Source organism: Vipera berus (genome assembly GCF_964194415.1).
Source record: "Vipera berus genome assembly, chromosome: 4".
NCBI lineage: Eukaryota > Metazoa > Chordata > Lepidosauria > Squamata > Viperidae > Vipera > Vipera berus.
In genome coordinates this window covers 2,009,136-2,032,179 of record NC_138206.1, presented here as the reverse complement: position 1 = coordinate 2,032,179, position 23,044 = coordinate 2,009,136, and the positions used below count along the sequence as shown (strand labels likewise).

The window sequence follows — 23,044 nt, the reverse complement described above, 5'->3', positions numbered from 1 at the left end:
TGCGGCACTTTTTCAAAAAAACGAAGCATTGGACTGCAAGGTCCATCCTCCCCAGCTCACACCGCAGGAGGGGAGCTGAAGACTACCCAGCCCCTCCGCATGGGGGCTGATGGTGAAGACAGACAAGACAGCGGTCCACCATCTAACGATGCTGTCTTGGCAGGCCCAGGTGGGAAGCATGGTCATTGTAGTTGCTGGGAGCGGGGGGGGGAGTCAATACTAGGCAGCAAGGGAGAATGCATCTTAAGTTCTCTGACCCATTACCCTGGGAACGCAAAAAATGGCTGGACTACAACTCCCATCAGCCTCAGCCGGCGGCCCGCTCGCCCGCTCGCCAGCACATTGATGGAGAGGATGAATACAGTGGCTGAAATAAATTGCTTTATGTCAAATGGATATTTAATCCACGCATTTATGTCAAATGGGTAAATCTTTAATAAATAGAATGTGTTATGCCAAATGGATAAATATTTAATAATAAATAATTATACTGAGGCTGCCATGTTGTTTTCAACCTGTGAGTTGAGCAGCCCTACGCATTTAATTGCAAATAAAATTGCACTTCGTAACTTTTCTGCCCTTTGCAAGCTGCGGCATTGAACAACAGTTAATCCATAAGGCTGAGTTGAGGCCACTTGCTTCTCTGTCGCCAAGAGATCCAGGTTTAGAACTAACCAACCTTGGTAATTAATTGAGGGATGGCAGGAACAGTGGGGGAAAGCGACTCGTGATTTTAAGTCAAATGTGCGTCTTGGAACTCAAAAAACTGTATTTTAATGAGTTCCAAGCAGCCGAAAAAAAAGTCCCCAAAAGGCAGCTCTTTGGTTAATAAGTAACGGATTGAATATGTTTTATGTGCATAAGTAGGTTTTTAAGAAGAGACTGGACAGCCCTTTGTCTGAAATGGTATAGGGTTTCCTGCCTGACCAGGGGGTTGGACTAGATGATCTCCAAGTTCCCTTCCAACATATTATTATTATATAAAACTTTTATCCATAAAACATGAAACTCAAGTCAACTGAACACTCAAATTGACTGGCGCTGATGGTTGACAGCATCCTAGGTATCAACCAGGTATCTCCTTAAAATGTAGTTGTTATTATTATTTACCTAGCAAAACAATCCCCCCCCAAACTGGTGAAAAGTAGCTATTGTGGATTTGTCCTCAACTCAGTACCATCAGCTTAGATTTGTTTAATGACCAGTTACAACTGCACTGTGGCTTGGGACTGTTTTTCACACTTACAACCAGGACAGCATTCCCCACGGTCACATGATCAAAATTCGGAAGGCTTAGCAACTGGCATGTACTTATGACGGTTGCAACATCCCGGGTGTAGGGGTGTGTGTCACGTGATCCCCTTCTGCAAACCACCTGGCAAGCAAAGTCAATGGGGCAAGCCTGCTTCACTTAACCACCGTGTGACTTACTTAACCGCAGTGATTCACTTAACAATGGTGGCAAAAAGGTCGTAAAACAGGAAAAAAAACCACTTGGCCATCTTGCTTAGGAATGGGACATTTTGGGCTGCATTGTGGTCGTAAAGTCGAGGACTACCCGAAACCACCCTTCCGTCCATCTCCGATCCTTTGCCAAGCAGTTTTAGCTCCGGGCGTCCCTACCTCCGTCGTTAAGCAAGGACCGCATGTGCTTCTCATGACATCCAATGATGCTGTAACCAGCCCAATTTGTTGCTAAACGAGACAGTTACATGCGTCTCGTCCCTTTTTACAACCTTGCTGCTATTAAATGAATCACTGCACATGGTCACTAAATGAATCCGGCGTCTCCATTGCCTTTGCTTGTCGGAAGGTCGCAAAAGGAGATCAGGCGAACCCGGGACGCTGCGATCGTCATAAATATAAGTTAGTTGCCAAACTCATGTTTTTTAGAATTTAGAATATCTTTGTATGTCCGTATTTTATCGAAACTGACTAGATTTGGATGTACAAATGCTCCCGTTGCTGAGAGCCAGCCAGCCTGGAATCTTCAAATAGATCTTGCATTTTATTTTATTTTTATGGTATGGAGAAAAATAAAATACATAAATACTCCCAAAACCACTATATTAGAAATGCACTATTGTCAACGTGCCAAACTTATGTTTTTAATCACGCGACCGTTTTTTTCCAGTGCCGTTATAACTTTGGTCGCTAAATGAACCGTTGTTACGCCGAGGACATGCTTCAACATGGCAGCCTCTGGGCTGAATTTGTTCCGTTCCTGTCGAGACAGAATTTGAACTGGTTTCACTTCATTTTCGCCCAGCAAAAGTGAAGAATCTGGCCTGTGTGAAACATTATCTCCTGCACCCGGTAATCCTCGCTTTACGACCACAATTCAGCCCCGAATTTCTGTGCTTAAGGGAGACGTGTCTTCGGTTAGTTCTGCCCCGTTTTACGACCTTTTCGGCTGCCGTTGTTAAGCGAATCACTGCAGCTGATAAATTAGCCACCCGGTCATTAAACGAAACAGGTTACCTCCCCCCTTGACTTTGCTGGTCAGAAGGTCGCAAAAGGGGATCGCGTGACATAAACACCTCCGGGACACTACGACCGTCGTAAATATGAGTCAGTTGCCAAGTGGGTCTGAATTTCGATCACGTGACCCAAGGGTGTGTGCAAAAATCATTAACAGAATGGTCATAAGTCACATTTTTTCAATGCCGTTGTAAGTTTCAACGGTCACTAAGCAAACTGCCGTAAGTTGAGGACTCCCAGTATTGTATTGTCCATTTATTCTCTCTCTCTCTCCCTCTATTTGCTGATGCTTTATTTAAACTAAATCTCTATATATCAATGACTAGGTCTCCTTTCCTTCAGCTGTCTTGTGTCCAGATTGGGCACATTCGTGAGGTTTGATTTAGACAAAGCCAGAGCGTGTGATTGAGAGGCAGTTTGGTCTAGTGGTTAAGGTGCTGGCTTAAGAACTAGAAGACAGTGAGTTCTAGTCCCGCCTTAGGCATGAAAGCTGGCGGGGTGACTTTGGGCCAATCACTAGGAGATGGTGAGTTCTAGTCCTGCCTTAGGCATGAAAGCCAACTGGGTGACTTTGGGCCAATCACCAGGAGACGGTGAGTTCTAGTCCCGCCTTAGGCATGAAAGCCAGCTGGACAACTTTGGGCCAATCACTAGGAGACGGTGAGTTCTAGTCCTGCCTTAGGCATGAAAGCTGGCTGGGTGACTTTGGGCCAATCACTAGAAGACGGTGAGTTCTAGTCCCGCCTTAGGCATGAAAGCTGGCTGGGTGACTTTGGGCCAATCACCAGGAGACGGTGAGTTCTAGTCCCGCCTTAGGCATGAAAGCCAGCTGGGTGACTTTGGGCCAATCACCAGGAGACGGTGAGTTCTAGTCCCGCCTTAGGCATGAAAGCCAGCTGGATGACTTTGGGCCAATCACCAGGAGACGGTGAGTTCTAGTCCCGCCTTAGGCATGAAAGCCAGCTGGATGACTTTGGGCCAATCACCAGGAGACGGTGAGTTCTAGTCCCACCTTAGCTATGAAACCTAGCTGACAACTGACTCACATTTATGACGAGCCCGGGCCATGTGATTCCCTTTTGCAAGCAAAGCCAGTTTCACTTAACAACTCTGTTCCTAAAGGAAGTGATTCACTCAACAAAGAAAAGTCGCGAGAAGAGTCGTAAGGCGGGGTAAAACCCACTTAACAAATTCCTCACTTAGCAGCAGAGATTTGGGGCTACATTGCGGTCCTAAGTTGAGGACTACCTGTATCGGAAGACCTTGCGTTGCGCTCGCCAGGAAGAAAACCCGCTAGCCGGAAAAGTCCAGAGTTTAATCATTTCAGAACAGACAAGCCAGGATCTCGCGCTGCCACCGGCATCTCAGTCCATCATTCCTCTAAACCAGGTTCTTCGCTTAAACTACAATGAAAGACTTCCTGGAAGACTTCCAGGAAAGGTTGCGTGGCCTCTTCCACCGAGACGTGTCTCCGGAGTTCCTGGCTGAGAGAGGTGACCCCCAGCCCCTCCAGGCCACACGGGACGATGTGGTCAAACCAGGTTAAGTCAGTGCAGCAGTTCAGGGCCAGCCCGTGCGAGGTGATGTGTCTCCCGCAATGCACGCCTGGAGGCAAGCAGAGCAGACGCCATATTACATTTAATATTCTAATTAATATTCACATCATATTAATAATCCTCGACTCACAACAGCTCGTTTAATGACCATTCAAAGTTACGTCATTGGGGGGAAAAAATCACAACTGCTTAAATAAATAGAAGAATTTTGGAATAGACCACTTTTAAGAGGGATGCATTCTCCAAATAATATAGTATGCTTTTCTTTTTTGTAAAAAAAAAATGCTGAAATGACTTAAATAAAGCAAATGTTTTAGGTACTTAAACGTGACTGAATTTAAGAAAAGTATAAAAAAATGTTTTGAATCAGAGTCAAGGGACTAGGTGATTAGATCTATTGAATGGAATGTTTAAAGATTAAATATATTCTCGGCTATGGTTAAAAAGACTAAGGAATTGAGGAAATAAATAAATATATTAACCCAGGAGGGATATATATTTTAAGTAGTATGTTATTTCTTGCGTTTTGTTGCTCTTGCTTTTTTTTCTTCTTTTTTTTCATTTTTTCTTCTTCTCTCTTTTCATTCTTTTATTTATTTCTTAAGAAATATAAAAGTGTGAGATGGCTTATATGGAAAAATAGAATTAAATCTGCCAATGTAAATGTAAATTAATCGTTGAGTAAGAAAGACTTACTCAAGACTTAGTAAGAATATTTAGAATTTGGTGGGAGGAATAAACTAAAATAAGTATTGTAACGGGATTTATGATAAGGCAACCAAAGTGACTAGTAAGAAAAGAAATATTATACTAATACGATTATTATTCTTTCGGAATATTGGAAAAACTATATACTCAATTGTTATTTATCAAAACAACAAGAACTGTATTAACTCAATGTTTGCAACAAAGGGATATTTTGGGGAAAGAGGAAATCAACTAAAGTTAACATATGGAATAGATGGGCTTGGCAGTCCCCTATCACCCATTCCGGAGCCCCAAGGTCGCCAAGTACCAAGGGCACGGTAGTCCGCCCTCCATTCGCACCCTGCAGACTGAGATGGCTGGGCACCATGGGCTTGGCAGTCCCCTCCTATCACCCATTCCAGAGCCCCAAGGTCGCCAAGTACCAAGGGCACGGTAGTCCGCCCTCCATTCGCACCCTGCAGACTGAGATGGCTGGGCACCATGGGCTTGGCAGTCCCCTATCACCCATTCCGGAGCCCCAAGGTCGCCAAGTACCAAGGGCACGGTAGTCCGCCCTCCATTCGCACCCTGCAGACTGAGATGGCTGGGCACCATGGGCTTGGCAGTCCCCTCCTATCACCCATTCCAGAGCCCCAAGGTCGCCAAGTACCAAGGGCACGGTAGTCCGCCCTCCATTCGCACCCTGCAGACTGAGATGGCTGGGCACCATGGGCTTGGCAGTCCCCTATCACCCATTCCGGAGCCCCAAGGTCGCCAAGTACCAAGGGCACGGTAGTCCGCCCTCCATTCGCACCCTGCAGACTGAGATGGCTGGGCACCATGGGCTTGGCAGTCCCCTCCTATCACCCATTCCAGAGCCCCAAGGTCGCCAAGTACCAAGGGCACGGTAGTCCGCCCTCCATTCGCACCCTGCAGACTGAGATGGCTGGGCACCATGGGCTTGGCAGTCCCCTATCACCCATTCCGGAGCCCCAAGGTCGCCAAGTACCAAGGGCACGGTAGTCCGCCCTCCATTCGCACCCTGCAGACTGAGATGGCTGGGCACCATGGGCTTGGCAGTCCCCTCCTATCACCCATTCCAGAGCCCCAAGGTCGCCAAGTACCAAGGGCACGGTAGTCCGCCCTCCATTCGCACCCTGCAGACTGAGATGGCTGGGCACCATGGGCTTGGCAGTCCCCTATCACCCATTCCGGAGCCCCAAGGTCGCCAAGTACCAAGGGCACGGTAGTCCGCCCTCCATTCGCACCCTGCAGACTGAGATGGCTGGGCACCATGGGCTTGGCAGTCCCCTCCTATCACCCATTCCAGAGCCCCAAGGTCGCCAAGTACCAAGGGCACGGTAGTCCGCCCTCCATTCGCACCCTGCAGACTGAGATGGCTGGGCACCATGGGCTTGGCAGTCCCCTATCACCCATTCCGGAGCCCCAAGGTCGCCAAGTACCAAGGGCACGGTAGTCCGCCCTCCATTCGCACCCTGCAGACTGAGATGGCTGGGCACCATGGGCTTGGCAGTCCCCTCCTATCACCCATTCCAGAGCCCCAAGGTCGCCAAGTACCAAGGGCACGGTAGTCCGCCCTCCATTCGCACCCTGCAGACTGAGATGGCTGGGCACCATGGGCTTGGCAGTCCCCTATCACCCATTCCGGAGCCCCAAGGTCGCCAAGTACCAAGGGCACGGTAGTCCGCCCTCCATTCGCACCCTGCAGACTGAGATGGCTGGGCACCATGGGCTTGGCAGTCCCCTCCTATCACCCATTCCAGAGCCCCAAGGTCGCCAAGTACCAAGGGCACGGTAGTCCGCCCTCCATTCGCACCCTGCAGACTGAGATGGCTGGGCACCATGGGCTTGGCAGTCCCCTATCACCCATTCCGGAGCCCCAAGGTCGCCAAGTACCAAGGGCACGGTAGTCCGCCCTCCATTCGCACCCTGCAGACTGAGATGGCTGGGCACCATGGGCTTGGCAGTCCCCTATCACCCATTCCGGAGCCCCAAGGTCGCCAAGTACCAAGGGCACGGTAGTCCGCCCTCCATTCGCACCCTGCAGACTGAGATGGCTGGGCACCATGGGCTTGGCAGTCCCCTCCTATCACCCATTCCAGAGCCCCAAGGTCGCCAAGTACCAAGGGCACGGTAGTCCGCCCTCCATTCGCACCCTGCAGACTGAGATGGCTGGGCACCATGGGCTTGGCAGTCCCCTATCACCCATTCCGGAGCCCCAAGGCCGCCAAGTACCAAGGGCACGGTAGTCCACCCTCCATTCGCACCCTGCAGACTGAGATGGCTGGGCACCATGGGCTTGGCAGTCCCCTATCACCCATTCCGGAGCCCCAAGGTCGCCAAGTACCAAGGGCACGGTAGTCCGCCCTCCATTCGCACCCTGCAGACTGAGATGGCTGGGCACCATGGGCTTGGCAGTCCCCTATCACCCATTCCGAAGCCCCAAGGTCGCCAAGTACCAAGGGCACGGTAGTCCGCCCTCCATTCGCACCCTGCAGACTGAGATGGCTGGGCACCATGGGCTTGGCAGTTCCCTATCACCCATTCCGGAGCCCCAAGGTCGCCAAGTACCAAGGGCACGGTAGTCCGCCCTCCATTCGCACCCTGCAGACTGAGATGGCTGGGCACCATGGGCTTGGCAGTCCCCTATCACCCATTCCAGAGCCCCAAGGTCGCCAAGTACCAAGGGCACGGTAGTCCGCCCTCCATTCGCACCCTGCAGACTGAGATGGCTGGGCACCATGGGCTTGGCAGTCCCCTATCACCCATTCCGGAGCCCCAAGGTCGCCAAGTACCAAGGGCACGGTAGTCCGCCCTCCATTCGCACCCTGCAGACTGAGATGGCTGGGCACCATGGGCTTGGCAGTCCCCTATCACCCATTCCGGAGCCCCAAGGTCGCCAAGTACCAAGGGCACGGTAGTCCGCCCTCCATTCGCACCCTGCAGACTGAGATGGCTGGGCACCATGGGCTTGGCAGTCCCCTATCACCCATTCCGGAGCCCCAAGGTCGCCAAGTACCAAGGGCACGGTAGTCCGCCCTCCATTCGCACCCTGCAGACTGAGATGGCTGGGCACCATGGGCTTGGCAGTCCCCTATCACCCATTCCAGAGCCCCAAGGTCGCCAAGTACCAAGGGCACGGTAGTCCGCCCTCCATTCGCACCCTGCAGACTGAGATGGCTGGGCACCATGGGCTTGGCAGTCCCCTATCACCCATTCCGGAGCCCCAAGGCCGCCAAGTACCAAGGGCACGGTAGTCCGCCCTCCATTCGCACCCTGCAGACTGAGATGGCTGGGCACCATGGGCTTGGCAGTCCCCTATCACCCATTCCGGAGCCCCAAGGTCGCCAAGTACCAAGGGCACGGTAGTCCGCCCTCCATTCGCACCCTGCAGACTGAGATGGCTGGGCACCATGGGCTTGGCAGTCCCCTCCTATCACCCATTCCAGAGCCCCAAGGTCGCCAAGTACCAAGGGCACGGTAGTCCGCCCTCCATTCGCACCCTGCAGACTGAGATGGCTGGGCACCATGGGCTTGGCAGTCCCCTATCACCCATTCCGGAGCCCCAAGGTCGCCAAGTACCAAGGGCACGGTAGTCCGCCCTCCATTCGCACCCTGCAGACTGAGATGGCTGGGCACCATGGGCTTGGCAGTCCCCTCCTATCACCCATTCCAGAGCCCCAAGGTCGCCAAGTACCAAGGGCACGGTAGTCCGCCCTCCATTCGCACCCTGCAGACTGAGATGGCTGGGCACCATGGGCTTGGCAGTCCCCTATCACCCATTCCAGAGCCCCAAGGTCGCCAAGTACCAAGGGCACGGTAGTCCGCCCTCCATTCGCACCCTGCAGACTGAGATGGCTGGGCACCATGGGCTTGGCAGTCCCCTCCTATCACCCATTCCAGAGCCCCAAGGTCGCCAAGTACCAAGGGCACGGTAGTCCGCCCTCCATTCGCACCCTGCAGACTGAGATGGCTGGGCACCATGGGCTTGGCAGTCCCCTATCACCCATTCCGGAGCCCCAAGGTCGCCAAGTACCAAGGGCACGGTAGTCCGCCCTCCATTCGCACCCTGCAGACTGAGATGGCTGGGCACCATGGGCTTGGCAGTCCCCTATCACCCATTCCGGAGCCCCAAGGTCGCCAAGTACCAAGGGCACGGTAGTCCGCCCTCCATTCGCACCCTGCAGACTGAGATGGCTGGGCACCATGGGCTTGGCAGTCCCCTCCTATCACCCATTCCAGAGCCCCAAGGTCGCCAAGTACCAAGGGCACGGTAGTCCGCCCTCCATTCGCACCCTGCAGACTGAGATGGCTGGGCACCATGGGCTTGGCAGTCCCCTATCACCCATTCCGGAGCCCCAAGGTCGCCAAGTACCAAGGGCACGGTAGTCCGCCCTCCATTCGCACCCTGCAGACTGAGATGGCTGGGCACCATGGGCTTGGCAGTCCCCTATCACCCATTCCGGAGCCCCAAGGTCGCCAAGTACCAAGGGCACGGTAGTCCGCCCTCCATTCGCACCCTGCAGACTGAGATGGCTGGGCACCATGGGCTTGGCAGTCCCCTATCACCCATTCCGGAGCCCCAAGGCCGCCAAGTACCAAGGGCACGGTAGTCCGCCCTCCATTCGCACCCTGCAGACTGAGATGGCTGGGCACCATGGGCTTGGCAGTCCCCTATCACCCATTCCGGAGCCCCAAGGTCGCCAAGTACCAAGGGCACGGTAGTCCGCCCTCCATTCGCACCCTGCAGACTGAGATGGCTGGGCACCATGGGCTTGGCAGTCCCCTATCACCCATTCCGGAGCCCCAAGGCCGCCAAGTACCAAGGGCACGGTAGTCCGCCCTCCATTCGCACCCTGCAGACTGAGATGGCTGGGCACCATGGGCTTGGCAGTCCCCTATCACCCATTCCGGAGCCCCAAGGTCGCCAAGTACCAAGGGCACGGTAGTCCGCCCTCCATTCGCACCCTGCAGACTGAGATGGCTGGGCACCATGGGCTTGGCAGTCCCCTATCACCCATTCCGAAGCCCCAAGGTCGCCAAGTACCAAGGGCACGGTAGTCCGCCCTCCATTCGCACCCTGCAGACTGAGATGGCTGGGCACCATGGGCTTGGCAGTCCCCTATCACCCATTCCGGAGCCCCAAGGTCGCCAAGTACCAAGGGCACGGTAGTCCGCCCTCCATTCGCACCCTGCAGACTGAGATGGCTGGGCACCATGGGCTTGGCAGTCCCCTATCACCCATTCCGGAGCCCCAAGGTCGCCAAGTACCAAGGGCACGGTAGTCCGCCCTCCATTTGCACCCTGCAGACTGAGATGGCTGGGCACCATGGGCTTGGCAGTCCCCTATCACCCATTCCGGAGCCCCAAGGTCGCCAAGTACCAAGGGCACGGTAGTCCGCCCTCCATTCGCACCCTGCAGACTGAGATGGCTGGGCACCATGGGCTTGGCAGTCCCCTCCTATCACCCATTCCAGAGCCCCAAGGTCGCCAAGTACCAAGGGCACGGTAGTCCGCCCTCCATTCGCACCCTGCAGACTGAGATGGCTGGGCACCATGGGCTTGGCAGTCCCCTATCACCCATTCCGGAGCCCCAAGGTCGCCAAGTACCAAGGGCACGGTAGTCCGCCCTCCATTCGCACCCTGCAGACTGAGATGGCTGGGCACCATGGGCTTGGCAGTCCCCTATCACCCATTCCGGAGCCCCAAGGTCGCCAAGTACCAAGGGCACGGTAGTCCGCCCTCCATTCGCACCCTGCAGACTGAGATGGCTGGGCACCATGGGCTTGGCAGTCCCCTCCTATCACCCATTCCAGAGCCCCAAGGTCGCCAAGTACCAAGGGCACGGTAGTCCGCCCTCCATTCGCACCCTGCAGACTGAGATGGCTGGGCACCATGGGCTTGGCAGTCCCCTATCACCCATTCCAGAGCCCCAAGGTCGCCAAGTACCAAGGGCACGGTAGTCCGCCCTCCATTCGCACCCTGCAGACTGAGATGGCTGGGCACCATGGGCTTGGCAGTCCCCTCCTATCACCCATTCCAGAGCCCCAAGGTCGCCAAGTACCAAGGGCACGGTAGTCCGCCCTCCATTCGCACCCTGCAGACTGAGATGGCTGGGCACCATGGGCTTGGCAGTCCCCTATCACCCATTCCGGAGCCCCAAGGTCGCCAAGTACCAAGGGCACGGTAGTCCGCCCTCCATTCGCACCCTGCAGACTGAGATGGCTGGGCACCATGGGCTTGGCAGTCCCCTATCACCCATTCCGGAGCCCCAAGGTCGCCAAGTACCAAGGGCACGGTAGTCCGCCCTCCATTCGCACCCTGCAGACTGAGATGGCTGGGCACCATGGGCTTGGCAGTCCCCTCCTATCACCCATTCCAGAGCCCCAAGGTCGCCAAGTACCAAGGGCACGGTAGTCCGCCCTCCATTCGCACCCTGCAGACTGAGATGGCTGGGCACCATGGGCTTGGCAGTCCCCTATCACCCATTCCGGAGCCCCAAGGCCGCCAAGTACCAAGGGCACGGTAGTCCGCCCTCCATTCGCACCCTGCAGACTGAGATGGCTGGGCACCATGGGCTTGGCAGTCCCCTATCACCCATTCCGGAGCCCCAAGGTCGCCAAGTACCAAGGGCACGGTAGTCCGCCCTCCATTCGCACCCTGCAGACTGAGATGGCTGGGCACCATGGGCTTGGCAGTCCCCTATCACCCATTCCGAAGCCCCAAGGTCGCCAAGTACCAAGGGCACGGTAGTCCGCCCTCCATTCGCACCCTGCAGACTGAGATGGCTGGGCACCATGGGCTTGGCAGTTCCCTATCACCCATTCCGGAGCCCCAAGGTCGCCAAGTACCAAGGGCACGGTAGTCCGCCCTCCATTCGCACCCTGCAGACTGAGATGGCTGGGCACCATGGGCTTGGCAGTCCCCTATCACCCATTCCGGAGCCCCAAGGTCGCCAAGTACCAAGGGCACGGTAGTCCGCCCTCCATTCGCACCCTGCAGACTGAGATGGCTGGGCACCATGGGCTTGGCAGTCCCCTATCACCCATTCCGGAGCCCCAAGGTCGCCAAGTACCAAGGGCACGGTAGTCCGCCCTCCATTCGCACCCTGCAGACTGAGATGGCTGGGCACCATGGGCTTGGCAGTCCCCTCCTATCACCCATTCCAGAGCCCCAAGGTCGCCAAGTACCAAGGGCACGGTAGTCCGCCCTCCATTCGCACCCTGCAGACTGAGATGGCTGGGCACCATGGGCTTGGCAGTCCCCTATCACCCATTCCGGAGCCCCAAGGTCGCCAAGTACCAAGGGCACGGTAGTCCGCCCTCCATTCGCACCCTGCAGACTGAGATGGCTGGGCACCATGGGCTTGGCAGTCCCCTATCACCCATTCCGGAGCCCCAAGGTCGCCAAGTACCAAGGGCACGGTAGTCCGCCCTCCATTCGCACCCTGCAGACTGAGATGGCTGGGCACCATGGGCTTGGCAGTCCCCTATCACCCATTCCGAAGCCCCAAGGTCGCCAAGTACCAAGGGCACGGTAGTCCGCCCTCCATTCGCACCCTGCAGACTGAGATGGCTGGGCACCATGGGCTTGGCAGTCCCCTATCACCCATTCCGGAGCCCCAAGGTCGCCAAGTACCAAGGGCACGGTAGTCCGCCCTCCATTCGCACCCTGCAGACTGAGATGGCTGGGCACCATGGGCCTGGCAGTTCCCCTATCACCCATTCCAGAGCCCCAGGGTAGCCAAGCCAAGCTCAAAGGGCAGGGTGGTCCCCTCCCCATTCGAAGGCCGGGCACCATGCGCCTGGCAGTCCCCTATCCCCCATTCCGGAGGCCCAGGGCGGCCAAGAACAACAGGTACGGTAGTCCGTACTCCATTCACAGCCTGCAGCCTGAGATGGCCGGGCACCATGTGCCTGGCAGTCCCCTCCTATCACCCATTCTGGAGCCCAAGAACCACAGGCACGGTAGTCCCCATCTCTCGTTTGGACCCTGCAGCCTGAGCTGGCTGGGCACCATGGGCCTGGCAGTTCCCCTCCCTATCCCCCATTCCAGAGCCCCAGGGTGGCCAAGCCAAGCCCAAAGGGCAGGGCGGTCCCCTCCCCAGCGGAAGGCCGGGCACCATGGGCCTGGCAGTCCCCTCCTATCACCCATTCTGGAGCCCCAGGACCACAGGCACCGTAGTCCCCATCTCTTGTTTGGAACCTGCAGCCTGAGCTGGCCGGGCACCATGGGCCTGGCAGTCCCCCTCCCTATCCCCCGTTGCAGAGCCCCAGGGCGGCCAAGCCAAGCTCAAAGGGCAGGGCGGTCCCCTCCCCAGTGGAAGGCCGGGCACCATGGGCCTGGTAGTTCCCCCCATCCCCCGTTGCAGAGCCCCAGGGTGGCCAAGCCAAGCCCAAAGGGCAGGGTGGTCCTCTCCCCACTGGAAGGCCGGGCACCATGGGCCTGGTAGTTTTCCTCCCTATCCCCCGTTGCAGAGCCCCAGGGCGGCCAAGCCCAAAGGGCAGGGTGGTCCCCGCCCCACTGGAAGGCCGGGCACCACGGGCCTGGCCGGGCACCATGGGCCTGGCAGTCCCCTCCTATCACCCATTCTGGAGCCCCAGGACCACAGGCACCGTAGTCCCCATCTCTTGTTTGGGCCCTGCAGCCTGAGCTGGCCGGGCACCATGGGCCTGGCAGTTCCCCTCCCTATCCCCTGTTCCAGAGCCCCAGGGCGGCCAAGCCAAGCTCAAAGGGCAGGGTGGTCCCCTCCCCACTGGAAGGCCAGGCACCATGGGCCCGGCGGTCCCCTCCTATCCACCGTTCCGGAGCTCCAGGGCGGCCAAGAACAAGAGGCATGGTAGTGCGCCCTCCATTCACAGCCTGCAGCCTGAGCTGGCCGGGCACCATGGGCCTGGCAGTCCCCTCCCTATCCCCCGTTCTGGAGCCCCAGGGCGGCCAGGCCAAGCCCAAAGGGCAGGGCGGTCCCCTCCCCACTGGAAGGCCGGGCACCATGGGCCTGGTAGTTCCCCTCCCTATCCCCTGTTGCAGAGCCCCAGGGCGGCCAAGCCAAGCCCAAAGGGCAGGGTGGTCCCCTCCCCACTGGAAGGGCGGGCAGCATGGGCCTGGCAGGGCAGCATGGGCCTGGCAGTCCCCTCCTATCACCCATTCTGGAGCCCCAGGACCACAGGCACCGTGCCCTTGGTACGGTAGTCTGCCCTCCATTCACAGCCTGCAGCCTGAGCCGGCAGGGCACCACGGGCCTGGCAGTCCCCTCCCATCCCCCATCCTGGAGCCCCAGGACCACAGGCAGCGTAGTCCCCCTCTCTCGTTCGGGCCCCGCAGGGCTCACCGATGGCGCAGAGCTTGCGGTCGCCGAGCCAGACGCCGGTGCGGGGCGGCGGGAGGGCGCGGGCGGCGGGCAGGCCGAGGCGGCGGGCGGCGTCGCGGGCCAGGCGCTGCAGGGCGGCCACGTAGGCGCGGAGGGCCAGGCGGCGGCGGCGCAGGTCCAGCACCGGGTAGGCCACCAGCTGGCCCGGCCCGTGGAAGGTCAGCCGCCCGCCGCGCCCCACGCGCGCCACCTCCGCGCCCAGCGCCCGCAGCCGCCCCGCCTCCGCCGCCGCCTCCGCCGCCCCGCGCAGCCCGGCCGTGTAGAGCGGCCCCCGCGGCTCCCACAGCACCAGCCGCTCCGGCTCCCCCGACCCCGACCCCCGCAGCAGCGCCGCCGCCCCCGCCTCCTGCGCCCGCAGAGACTCCGCCAGCGACGCCCGGCCCAGCCGCACCAGCCGCACCGCCGCCGCCGCCTCGCCCCGCATGGCAGACGGGCCTTTGGCAGCAGGGCGCCCGCGGGCCACCCCCGGCCACGCCTCCCGGGCCCCTGGCCACGCCCCCCACCACCACCACCACGTGTCTGCGGCCGGGGAGGAGAGATTCTCGCGCGCGCGCGCTCTCCCTCCTCTCCCCCCCCCCGTTCCTTCCTTCCTCGCTTTCACTTTCGTTTCACTTTCTCCTTCCTTTCTTCCGTCCATCTTCCTCGTCCCTTCCACTTTCATTTCACTTTCTCCTTCCTTCTTTCCTTCCCTCCCTCCCTCTCTTCCACTTTCATTTCACTTTCACCTTCCTTCTCTCCCTCCCTCCCTTCCACTTTAATTTCACTTTCTCCTTCCTTCTCTCCCTCCCTCCCTCCCTCTCTTCCACTTTCATTTCACTTTCTCCTTCCTTTCTTTCTTCCCTCCCTCCCACTTTCATTTCACTTTCTCCTTCCTTCTCTCCCTCCCTCCCTCCCTTCCATCTTCCTTCATCCCTTCCACTTTGATTTCACTTTCTCCTTCCTTCTTTCCTTCCCTCCCTCCCTTCCATCTTCCTTCATCCCTTCCACTTTCATTTCACTTTCTCCTTCCTTTCTTTCTTCCCTCCCTTCCACTTTCATTTCACTTTCTCCTTCCTTCTTTCCTTCCCTCCCTCCCTTCCATCTTCCTTCGTCCCTTCCACTTTCATTTCACTTTCTCCTTCCTTCCTTCCCTCCTCTTCCTTCCCTCCCTCCCCTTCCTTCCTTCTCTCCCTCCCTCCCTTCTTTCCTTTTCACGTTCCTTTCTTTCCCTCCCTTCCATTTTCCTTGTCCCACTTTCATTTCACTTTCTCCTCCCTCCCTTCCCTCTCTCCACTTACTTCCTTCTCTCCCTCCCTCCCTCTCTTCCTTCATCCCTTCCACTTTCATTCAGGAACAACCTGCCTCCAGAAGCTGTGAATGCTCCAACACTGGAAGTTTTTAAGAAGAGACTGGACAGCCATTTGTCCGAAATGGTATAGGGTTTCCTGCCTGAGCAGGGGGCTGGACTAGATGACCTCCAAGGTCCCTTCCAACTTATTATTATTATTATTATTATTATTATTTCACTTTCTCCTTCCTTCCTTCCCTCCCTCCCTCCACTTCCTTCCTTCTCTCCCACCCCAGGCCACGCTTCCCCACGCCCCAGGACTCCCCCCCCACGTGTTTGGTGTCAAGGAGGAGAGTTCCCCCCTCCTTTCCTCACTTTCACTTTCCTTCCCTTTCACCTTACCTGCCCTCCACTTCCCTCCCTCCTCCCTCTACTTCCTTCCTCTTTCACTTCCCTTCCCTTTCACTTTCCTTCCTTCCTTCCCTCCTCCCTCTACTCCCTTTCCTTCCTTCCTCCCTCCCACTTTCATTTCACTTTCCTTCCCTTTCCCCTTCCTTCCCTCCCTCCCTTCCATCTCTTCCCTTCCCCCCTCCCTCCCTCTTTTCAATGTTCCTCCTTCCCCCCCTCCAACCTTCCTTTCCTTCCACTTTCATTTTGTAAGGTTTCCCACTTAGCCTCACCATTGCCCCAGCATTACCCAGGAATTTTTAAAAAGCCAAAGAAACTCCTGAACGGAGGTTTCAGCAAGCAAAACCACTTTTATTTTGATCAAAATAAGAGTTGGCTGGCCACATCTCTCTTGGTGGCTGGTAGAGAGAGGAAGGCCACAACCGGGGAAAGATGTCTTCCACCTTTTATACCTTTCCAGAACAAAGAGATCGGGTCTCGGTACCAGGAACCTAAAGGTGCAGAAAAATAATTCCTAGATGACGACTCGTACACAACAACCCAGGCTCCACCATGACTCCATTTCCCTCTCCCCTCACCGTGCTCTTTTCATGTAAGCAATCCCCTGTACCTAAAGCACGAAACATTTGCTTTTATAGAACTAATTTCCCAATATAAAGCACCTACGAAGCTGCTCGCACATCAACAAAGATGATTGCAAAGTATCGCTACTAATATCAATATTACTAACATCAACCTTAAGCAGAATAAAATCCCTTCAATTTTACTTTCACTTACCTCTGATTTCCCTCTCTCTCTCTCTTCCTTCTTCCCTCCCTCCCTCTGCAGAACTCAGCCCAAGTTATCATAAACTCCCCCCAACCCCTGTGTGTGTGTGTGTGTGTGTGTGTGTGTGTGAACAATCTCCGGTCAACCCTGCAGAAACGCCACAGTCTCCAAATAAATACAATGCTCTGTCTGTGTGTCACAACAATGCAATAAAACAGTATGAAGGCGGGGGAGAAGGGAGGGCATTTCTGCACGGAGGGCAGGTGTGGCAAAGATGGAGCCAGCCACCTCGGAGCTGCCAACTCTGGAACGAGAGTCCAAAAAGGAGTTGTCGTCGTCACAGGCCCAGAGACTGAGGGCAAATTTGCTCTTAGCGTTTGTTGACTTGCTAAAACTTGAAAAAAGGATCACGCTAGCAGAATATGCTTGACAAAGCACACCAGGAAGGCGAGATGAAGAGGGACCCAGTTCCTGTTTGTGCTTAAACCGGCTCTTCGCATTTGAGTGCTGGCCAGGTATATTACGACTCCCAAGTCCCACAATTCTCTGGCCAGGGCTGCCTGGTGAATTCTGGGGGTTGAAGTCCAGTCCACGCCTCTGCAAGTCGCCAAGGTTGAGAAGCACCGCATGAAGGTAATGCATGCAAACTTTGATTGGTATCTTATGATTATATAGCTTTCTTGTTTGTATGCACACCGAGTGTTTAAGCACCGAAGACAAATTCCTTGGGTATCCAATCATACTCGGCCAATAAATAATTTCATTTCTATTCTATTCTATTCTATTCTATTCTATTCTATTCTATTCTATTCTATTCTATTCTATTCTATTCTATTCTATTCTATTCTATTTCATGCTTGAGCAGGGGTTGAAGACCTCCAAGGTCCCTTCTAACTGTATTCTATTCTATTCTGTTCTATTCTGTTCTGTTCTGTTCTATTCTATTCTATTCTTCATTCCTTCTATTCTATTCTATTCTATTCTATTCTATTCTATTCTATTCTATTCTATTCTATATTCTATATTCTATATTCTATATTCTATTCTATATTCTATTCTACTCTACTACTCTATTCTATTCTATTCTATTCTATTCTATTCTATTCTATTCTATTCTATTCTATTCTATTCTACTACTCTATTCTATTCCATTCCATTCCATTCCTATTCTATTCTACTATTCTATATTGTACTTTACTATTCTATTCTATATTTCTATTCTATTCTATTGTACTACTCTCTTCGCTTCTATTTCATTCTATTCTATTCTGTATAATATTCTATTCTATATTGTACTTTACTATTCTATATTTCTATTCTATTCTACTATTCGCTTCTATTTTATTTTATTCTATTCTGTATTTCTATTCTATTCTGTATTTTATTATTCTATTCTGTATTTTATTATTCTGTTCTGTTCTGTATTTGTATTCTATTCTATTCTATTCTATATTTTTATTCTATTCTATTCTATATTTCTCTTCTATTCTGTATTTCATTATCCTATCCTATTCTATTCCTGAGGTTCCACCTGAAGGCCTTAGTCCCAACTGCACCATAAATTCGGAGCGTGCACCTGCATAACACAATCACCTTGTCCTGATTCCATTGGGATGTGTGCATTCAGCACCCCCGTCTTTGCAGAGGATGCACGAGCCATTTATTTTGGGAGAAGGAAACAAACATTTTTCCCCTTGTCCTGCCGTGGCACAGCCCTAGCAGCTGGCAGGAAGTCACAGTGACTTAATAAATCCGTTTCCCTTTGGAAACGCGACAAGGAAGCCGGCTGTGTCTCAGTCATGCTTCGTTTACAGCTGGTTTCCGGTCTTTAAATCTAAGAATGGAGCTTATAGCAAACAATTCCCAGCCGTCTGAAGGAATTCCCTTGTGCCTTGGCTGCGGCAGAGTTGTGACAAGGTGTACAGGCAATCCTCGACTTACGACCACAGCAGTTGTTGCTAAGCAATACAGTTGTTAAGGGACTTTTGCCCCATTTTATAACCGTTCCTGCTGCAGTTGTTAAACCAGGCGCAAGGCATTTAATAGCCACCTTGCCAACAGAACCACAGAACAACAATAAACAGTTGAGGTTAAAACACATAAGGAATGTGTTAGATTGTGAGTTCTGGACCGCATGGCCAAGATGGACGACTCAGGACAACAGGAATCAACACAGTACACTTTATTGCTTCAGCACAGACTGGGCGAGGGCAACTGCCCCTTTTATATACCTAGCCAGGTATACTTCGAACCAATCCCAATATCCGAATTTCCCGCCAAAGGATGCTCTGCCAATCCTGACAGAGCACCCTACCACCTGGTGGTGTCAGTGGCTTAGCTTTGTGTGACATCCCCTGTGTACATAACAGAATGTACATAACAGAATGGTTGCTGGAATTGGGGGTGTCTAGTTTAATGAACAGAAGGACGAGGGGGGACAGGATAGCAGCGTTCCAGTATCTCAGGGGCTGCCCCAAAGAAGAGTTGGGGGTCAAGCTGTTCTCCAAAGCCCCTGAAGAAGGCAGGACAAGAAGCAATGGAGGGAAATTAACCAAAGAGAGAAGCAACCTGGAGCTAAGGAGAAACTTTCTGACAGTCAGAACAATTAACCAGTGGAACAGCTTGCCACTACAAGCTGTGAATGCTCCAATGCTGGAAGTTTTTAAGAAGAGACTGGACAGCCCTTTGTCTGAAATGGTATAGGGTTTCTTGCCTGAGCAGGGGTTGGACTAGATGATCTCCAAAGTCCCTTCCATCATCATCATCGTCGTTGTTGTTGTTGTTGTTGTTGTTTTCTGTCCATAAGTTGAAGACTACCTGTAGTAGACTAACTTTGCTAGCATTGCTGCTCCTTCAATTTAGTCTCATCTGCCAGGAACTGCCTGAACAAATCCAGGCGTTATTTGGGGCAACATTTTAACAGAATAAACAGAAAAAATAAAAAACCAGAATTGGAAAGGAAAGCATTCACAGCTTCTGGAGGCAAGTAGTTCCACTGGTTAATTGTCCTCACTGTCAGGAAATTTCTCCTTAGTTCTAAGTTGCTTCTCTCCTTGATGAGTTTCCATCCGTGGCTTCTTGTCCTGCCTTCAGGCGCTTTGGAGAATAGCTTGACTCCCTCTTCTTTGGGGCAGCCCCTGAGATACTGGAAGACTGCTCTCATGTCCCCCCTCGTCCTTCTCTTCATTAAAGTAGACATAGCCAATTCCAGCAACCATTTCCTTTTTCTACATTGGTTGCTTGTAGCTGCTTTTTTTTTTAGTGGCAAGACGTTCTTTGAAACTGGCAGGTACTTATGACAGTTTTAGTGTCCCAGGACTCCCGTGATCCCCTTCTGCGACCTTCTGACCAGCAAAGTCAATGGGGAAAACCAGATTCACTTAACAACCCTGTGACTCGCTTAACAACCGCAGTGATTCACTTAACAGCTGTGGCAAGATAGGTCGTAAAATGGGGCAAAACTCACTTCACAGCTGTCTTCCTTAGCAATGGGATTGGTGCAGTCAATTGTGGTCGTTAAGCCGAGGACTACCTGTAATATAATTGCATCCGCTTTCAAACGGAGGATGGCGGTGTAAATTCTCAACAGGCCCTGTGCGGCAGCAGCTGAAAAAGCTCACACAATCCTGGGTTGTATAATAATAATTATAATAATAAGTTGGAAGGGACCTTGGAGGTCATCTAGTCCAACCCCCTGCTAAGGCAGGAAACCCTATACCATTTCAGACAAATGGCTGTCCAGTCTCTTCTTAAAAACTTCCAGTGTTGGAGCATTCACAGCTTCTGGAGGCAGGTTGTTCCACTGGTTAGTTGTTCTAACTGTCAGTATAAACAGAGGCATAGAATCAAGATCAGGTGAGTTATTAGCACCGCTGTATAAAACCCTAGTGAGGCCACACCTGGAGTACTGCAGCCAATTTTGGTCACCGTATCACAAACAAGATGTTGAGAGTTTGGAAAAAGTTCAGAAAAGAGCAACTAAGGCGATCCAAGGCCTGGAGACTAAACCATACGAAGAACGGCTGCGGGACTTGGGTTTGGCTAGTCTAAAGAAAAGAAGAAATAGGGGTGACATGATAGCGGGATTCCAATATTTGGGGGGTTGCTACAAAGAGGAGGGGGTCAGCTTATTTCCAAAGCACCAGAAGGCAAGGACAAGAAGCAACGGATGGAAACTAATCAAGGAGAGAAGCAACCTTGGAGAAACTTCCTGACAGTGAGGACAATTAACCAGTGGAACGGCTTGCCACCAGAAATCGTGGGTGCTCCATCACTGGAGATTTTTAAGAAGAGACTGGACAGTCAATTGTCTGAGATGGCATAGGTTCTCCTGCTCGAGCGGGGGCGGGGGCTGGACTAGAAGACCTCCAAGGTCCCTTCCAGCTCTATTCTATTCTAAATAAATAGATATATACAGTATCTCTTTTATTTGTTTATGGCTCAGATTTACATCCTAGTTTTTCAAGGCCTTTGGCAAGTAAAGCACAGAAACGCAGCAACGTCTCCAAACGAGGCCAGGGAATCGAGGAAAAACATCGGAAGTGTTTGCATTCCGGGTTGCGTCACTTTCCTCCAGCTGTTGGCAAGGGGGAAATCCAGAGGTTGTTTTGCCTCCCGGTGCACCAGGGGCGCATTCTGACGCAAATCAACACTTCCTGGTGTTTTCACTTTCCATCTCCCTCCAGCTAATAATAATTTGGGTTCGGAAGGAAGCGAGTCGAGTCCAACCGAACTGTTTTTGTAAATAAGGACTCCGTGCATTCTTCGACAGAATAACAAGAGCTGGAGGGGACCCTGGAGGTCTTCTAGTCCAACCCTCTGCTCAAGCGGGAGACCCTATACCAGGGGTCGGCAACCTCGGCTCTTTTATGACTCGTGGACTTCAACTCCCAGAATTCCTGAGCCAGCTATGCTGGCTCAGGAATTCTGGGAGTTGAAGTCCACGAGTCATAAAAGAGCCGAGGTTGCCGACCCCTGCCCTATACAAATAGACCTCGACTTACCATCACAACTGAGCCCCAGATTTCTGTCGCTAAGTGAGACATTTCTTAAGTGAGTTTGGCCCCATCTTACGACCTTTCTTGCCACAGTTGTGAAGGAAATCACTGCAGTTGTTTAAGTTGTTAAGTGAATCTTGTCAGAAGGTCGCAAAAGGGGATCACGTGACCCCGGGATGCTGCAACTGTCGTAAATACGAGTCAGTTGCTAAGTGTCTGGGTTTTGATCACGTGACCATGGGGCACAGCAACGGTCATAAAAATGAACCGGTTTTGAAAGCAACATCTGTCTGGTAAACTCGCGAGATTCGTTTTTCTCGCCATGCACAGTTATACATAAGCCAAAGTAGACTGTTGTTTCTCTGTGTCATATAACATACTGCATCCAGTTTTGGTCACCACGATGTAAAAAAGATGTCGAGACTCTGGAAAGAGTACAGAGAAGAGCAACAAAGATGATTAGGGGGCTGGAGGCTAAAACATATAGGAAACGGTTGCTGGAATTGGGTATGTGTAGTTTAATGAAGAGAAGGGTGAGGGGTGACATGATAGCAGTCTTCCAGTATCTCAGGGGCTGCCCCAAAGAAGAGGGAGTCAAGCTCTTCTCCGAAGCGCCCGAAGGCAGGACAAGAAGCAATGGATGGAAACTAGTCAAGGAGAGAAGCAACCTGGAACTAAGGAGAAACTTCCTGACAGTCAGAACAACTAACCAGTGGAACAACCTGCCTCCAGAAGCGGTGAATGCTCCAACGCTGGAGGTTTCTAAGAAGAGACTGGACAGCCATTTGTCCGAAATGGTATAGGGTTTCCTGCCTGAGCAGGGGGTTGGACTAGATGACCTCCAAGGTCCCTTCCAACTTTATTATTATTATTATTATTATTATTATTATTATTATTATTATTATTATTATTATTATTATTATTATTATTATATGTGGGTATATGCGTCTTCTGTATTTACTTATTTTTGTCATATTTATGTAGTCTATATCGGAGGTGGTGACCCTTTGAGAGCTGTAGGGAACGAAATTTCATTTTAATGTATGCGGATTAGTGTACACTCAAAATTATCATTCTAACCCTAACCCTACTTTAATTATTCTATTCTATTCTGTTCTGTTCAATTCTATTCTAATTTCCATTCCATATTTTCTATTCTATTCTATTCTATTCTATTCTATTCTATTCTATTCTATTCTATTCTATTCCATTCCATTCCATTCCACTCCATTCCATTCCATATTTTCTATTCTATTCTATTCTATTCTATTCTATTCTATTCTATTCTATTCTATTCTATTCTATTCTATTCTATTCTATTCTATTCTATTCTATTCTATTCCATATTTTCTATTCTATTCTATTCTATTCTATTCTATTCTATTCTATTCTATTCTATTCTATTCCATAAATCTATTCTATTCTTTTCTATTCTATTCCATATTTTCTATTCTATTCTATTAATTTTGATCACCTTGATCCAAAGGGA

General features: G+C 52.6%; 2 protein-coding genes across 2 annotated transcripts in view; both read right to left on the bottom strand.

The window, feature by feature from the left end:
• Window positions 1-23,044, bottom strand: part of PGM2L1 (phosphoglucomutase 2 like 1) — a 212,749-nt gene that overhangs the window by 130,355 nt on the left and 59,350 nt on the right. The window lies entirely within an intron of this gene.
• On the bottom strand, window positions 1,120-14,584 carry LIPT2 (lipoyl(octanoyl) transferase 2). The gene is made up of 2 exons (XM_081327875.1): window positions 14,077-14,584; window positions 1,120-4,086 (listed from the first exon to the last, which is right to left on the bottom strand). Exons 1-2 carry the CDS (start codon window positions 14,537-14,539, stop codon window positions 3,854-3,856), a joined length of 696 nt encoding a protein of 231 aa, XP_081184001.1. The 5' UTR covers window positions 14,540-14,584; the 3' UTR covers window positions 1,120-3,853.

Bases quoted from the DNA above. Each gene is read 5' to 3' on its own strand.
- LIPT2 (XM_081327875.1), bottom strand. From the start codon at position 14,539: ATGCGGGGCGAGGCGGCGGCGGCGGTGCGGCTGGTGCGGCTGGGCCGG. The intron at 4,087-14,076 runs GTGAGCCCTGCG...GCTTGCCTCCAG, and splicing joins CCGCAAGCTCTGCGCCATCG to GCGTGCATTGCGGGAGACAC.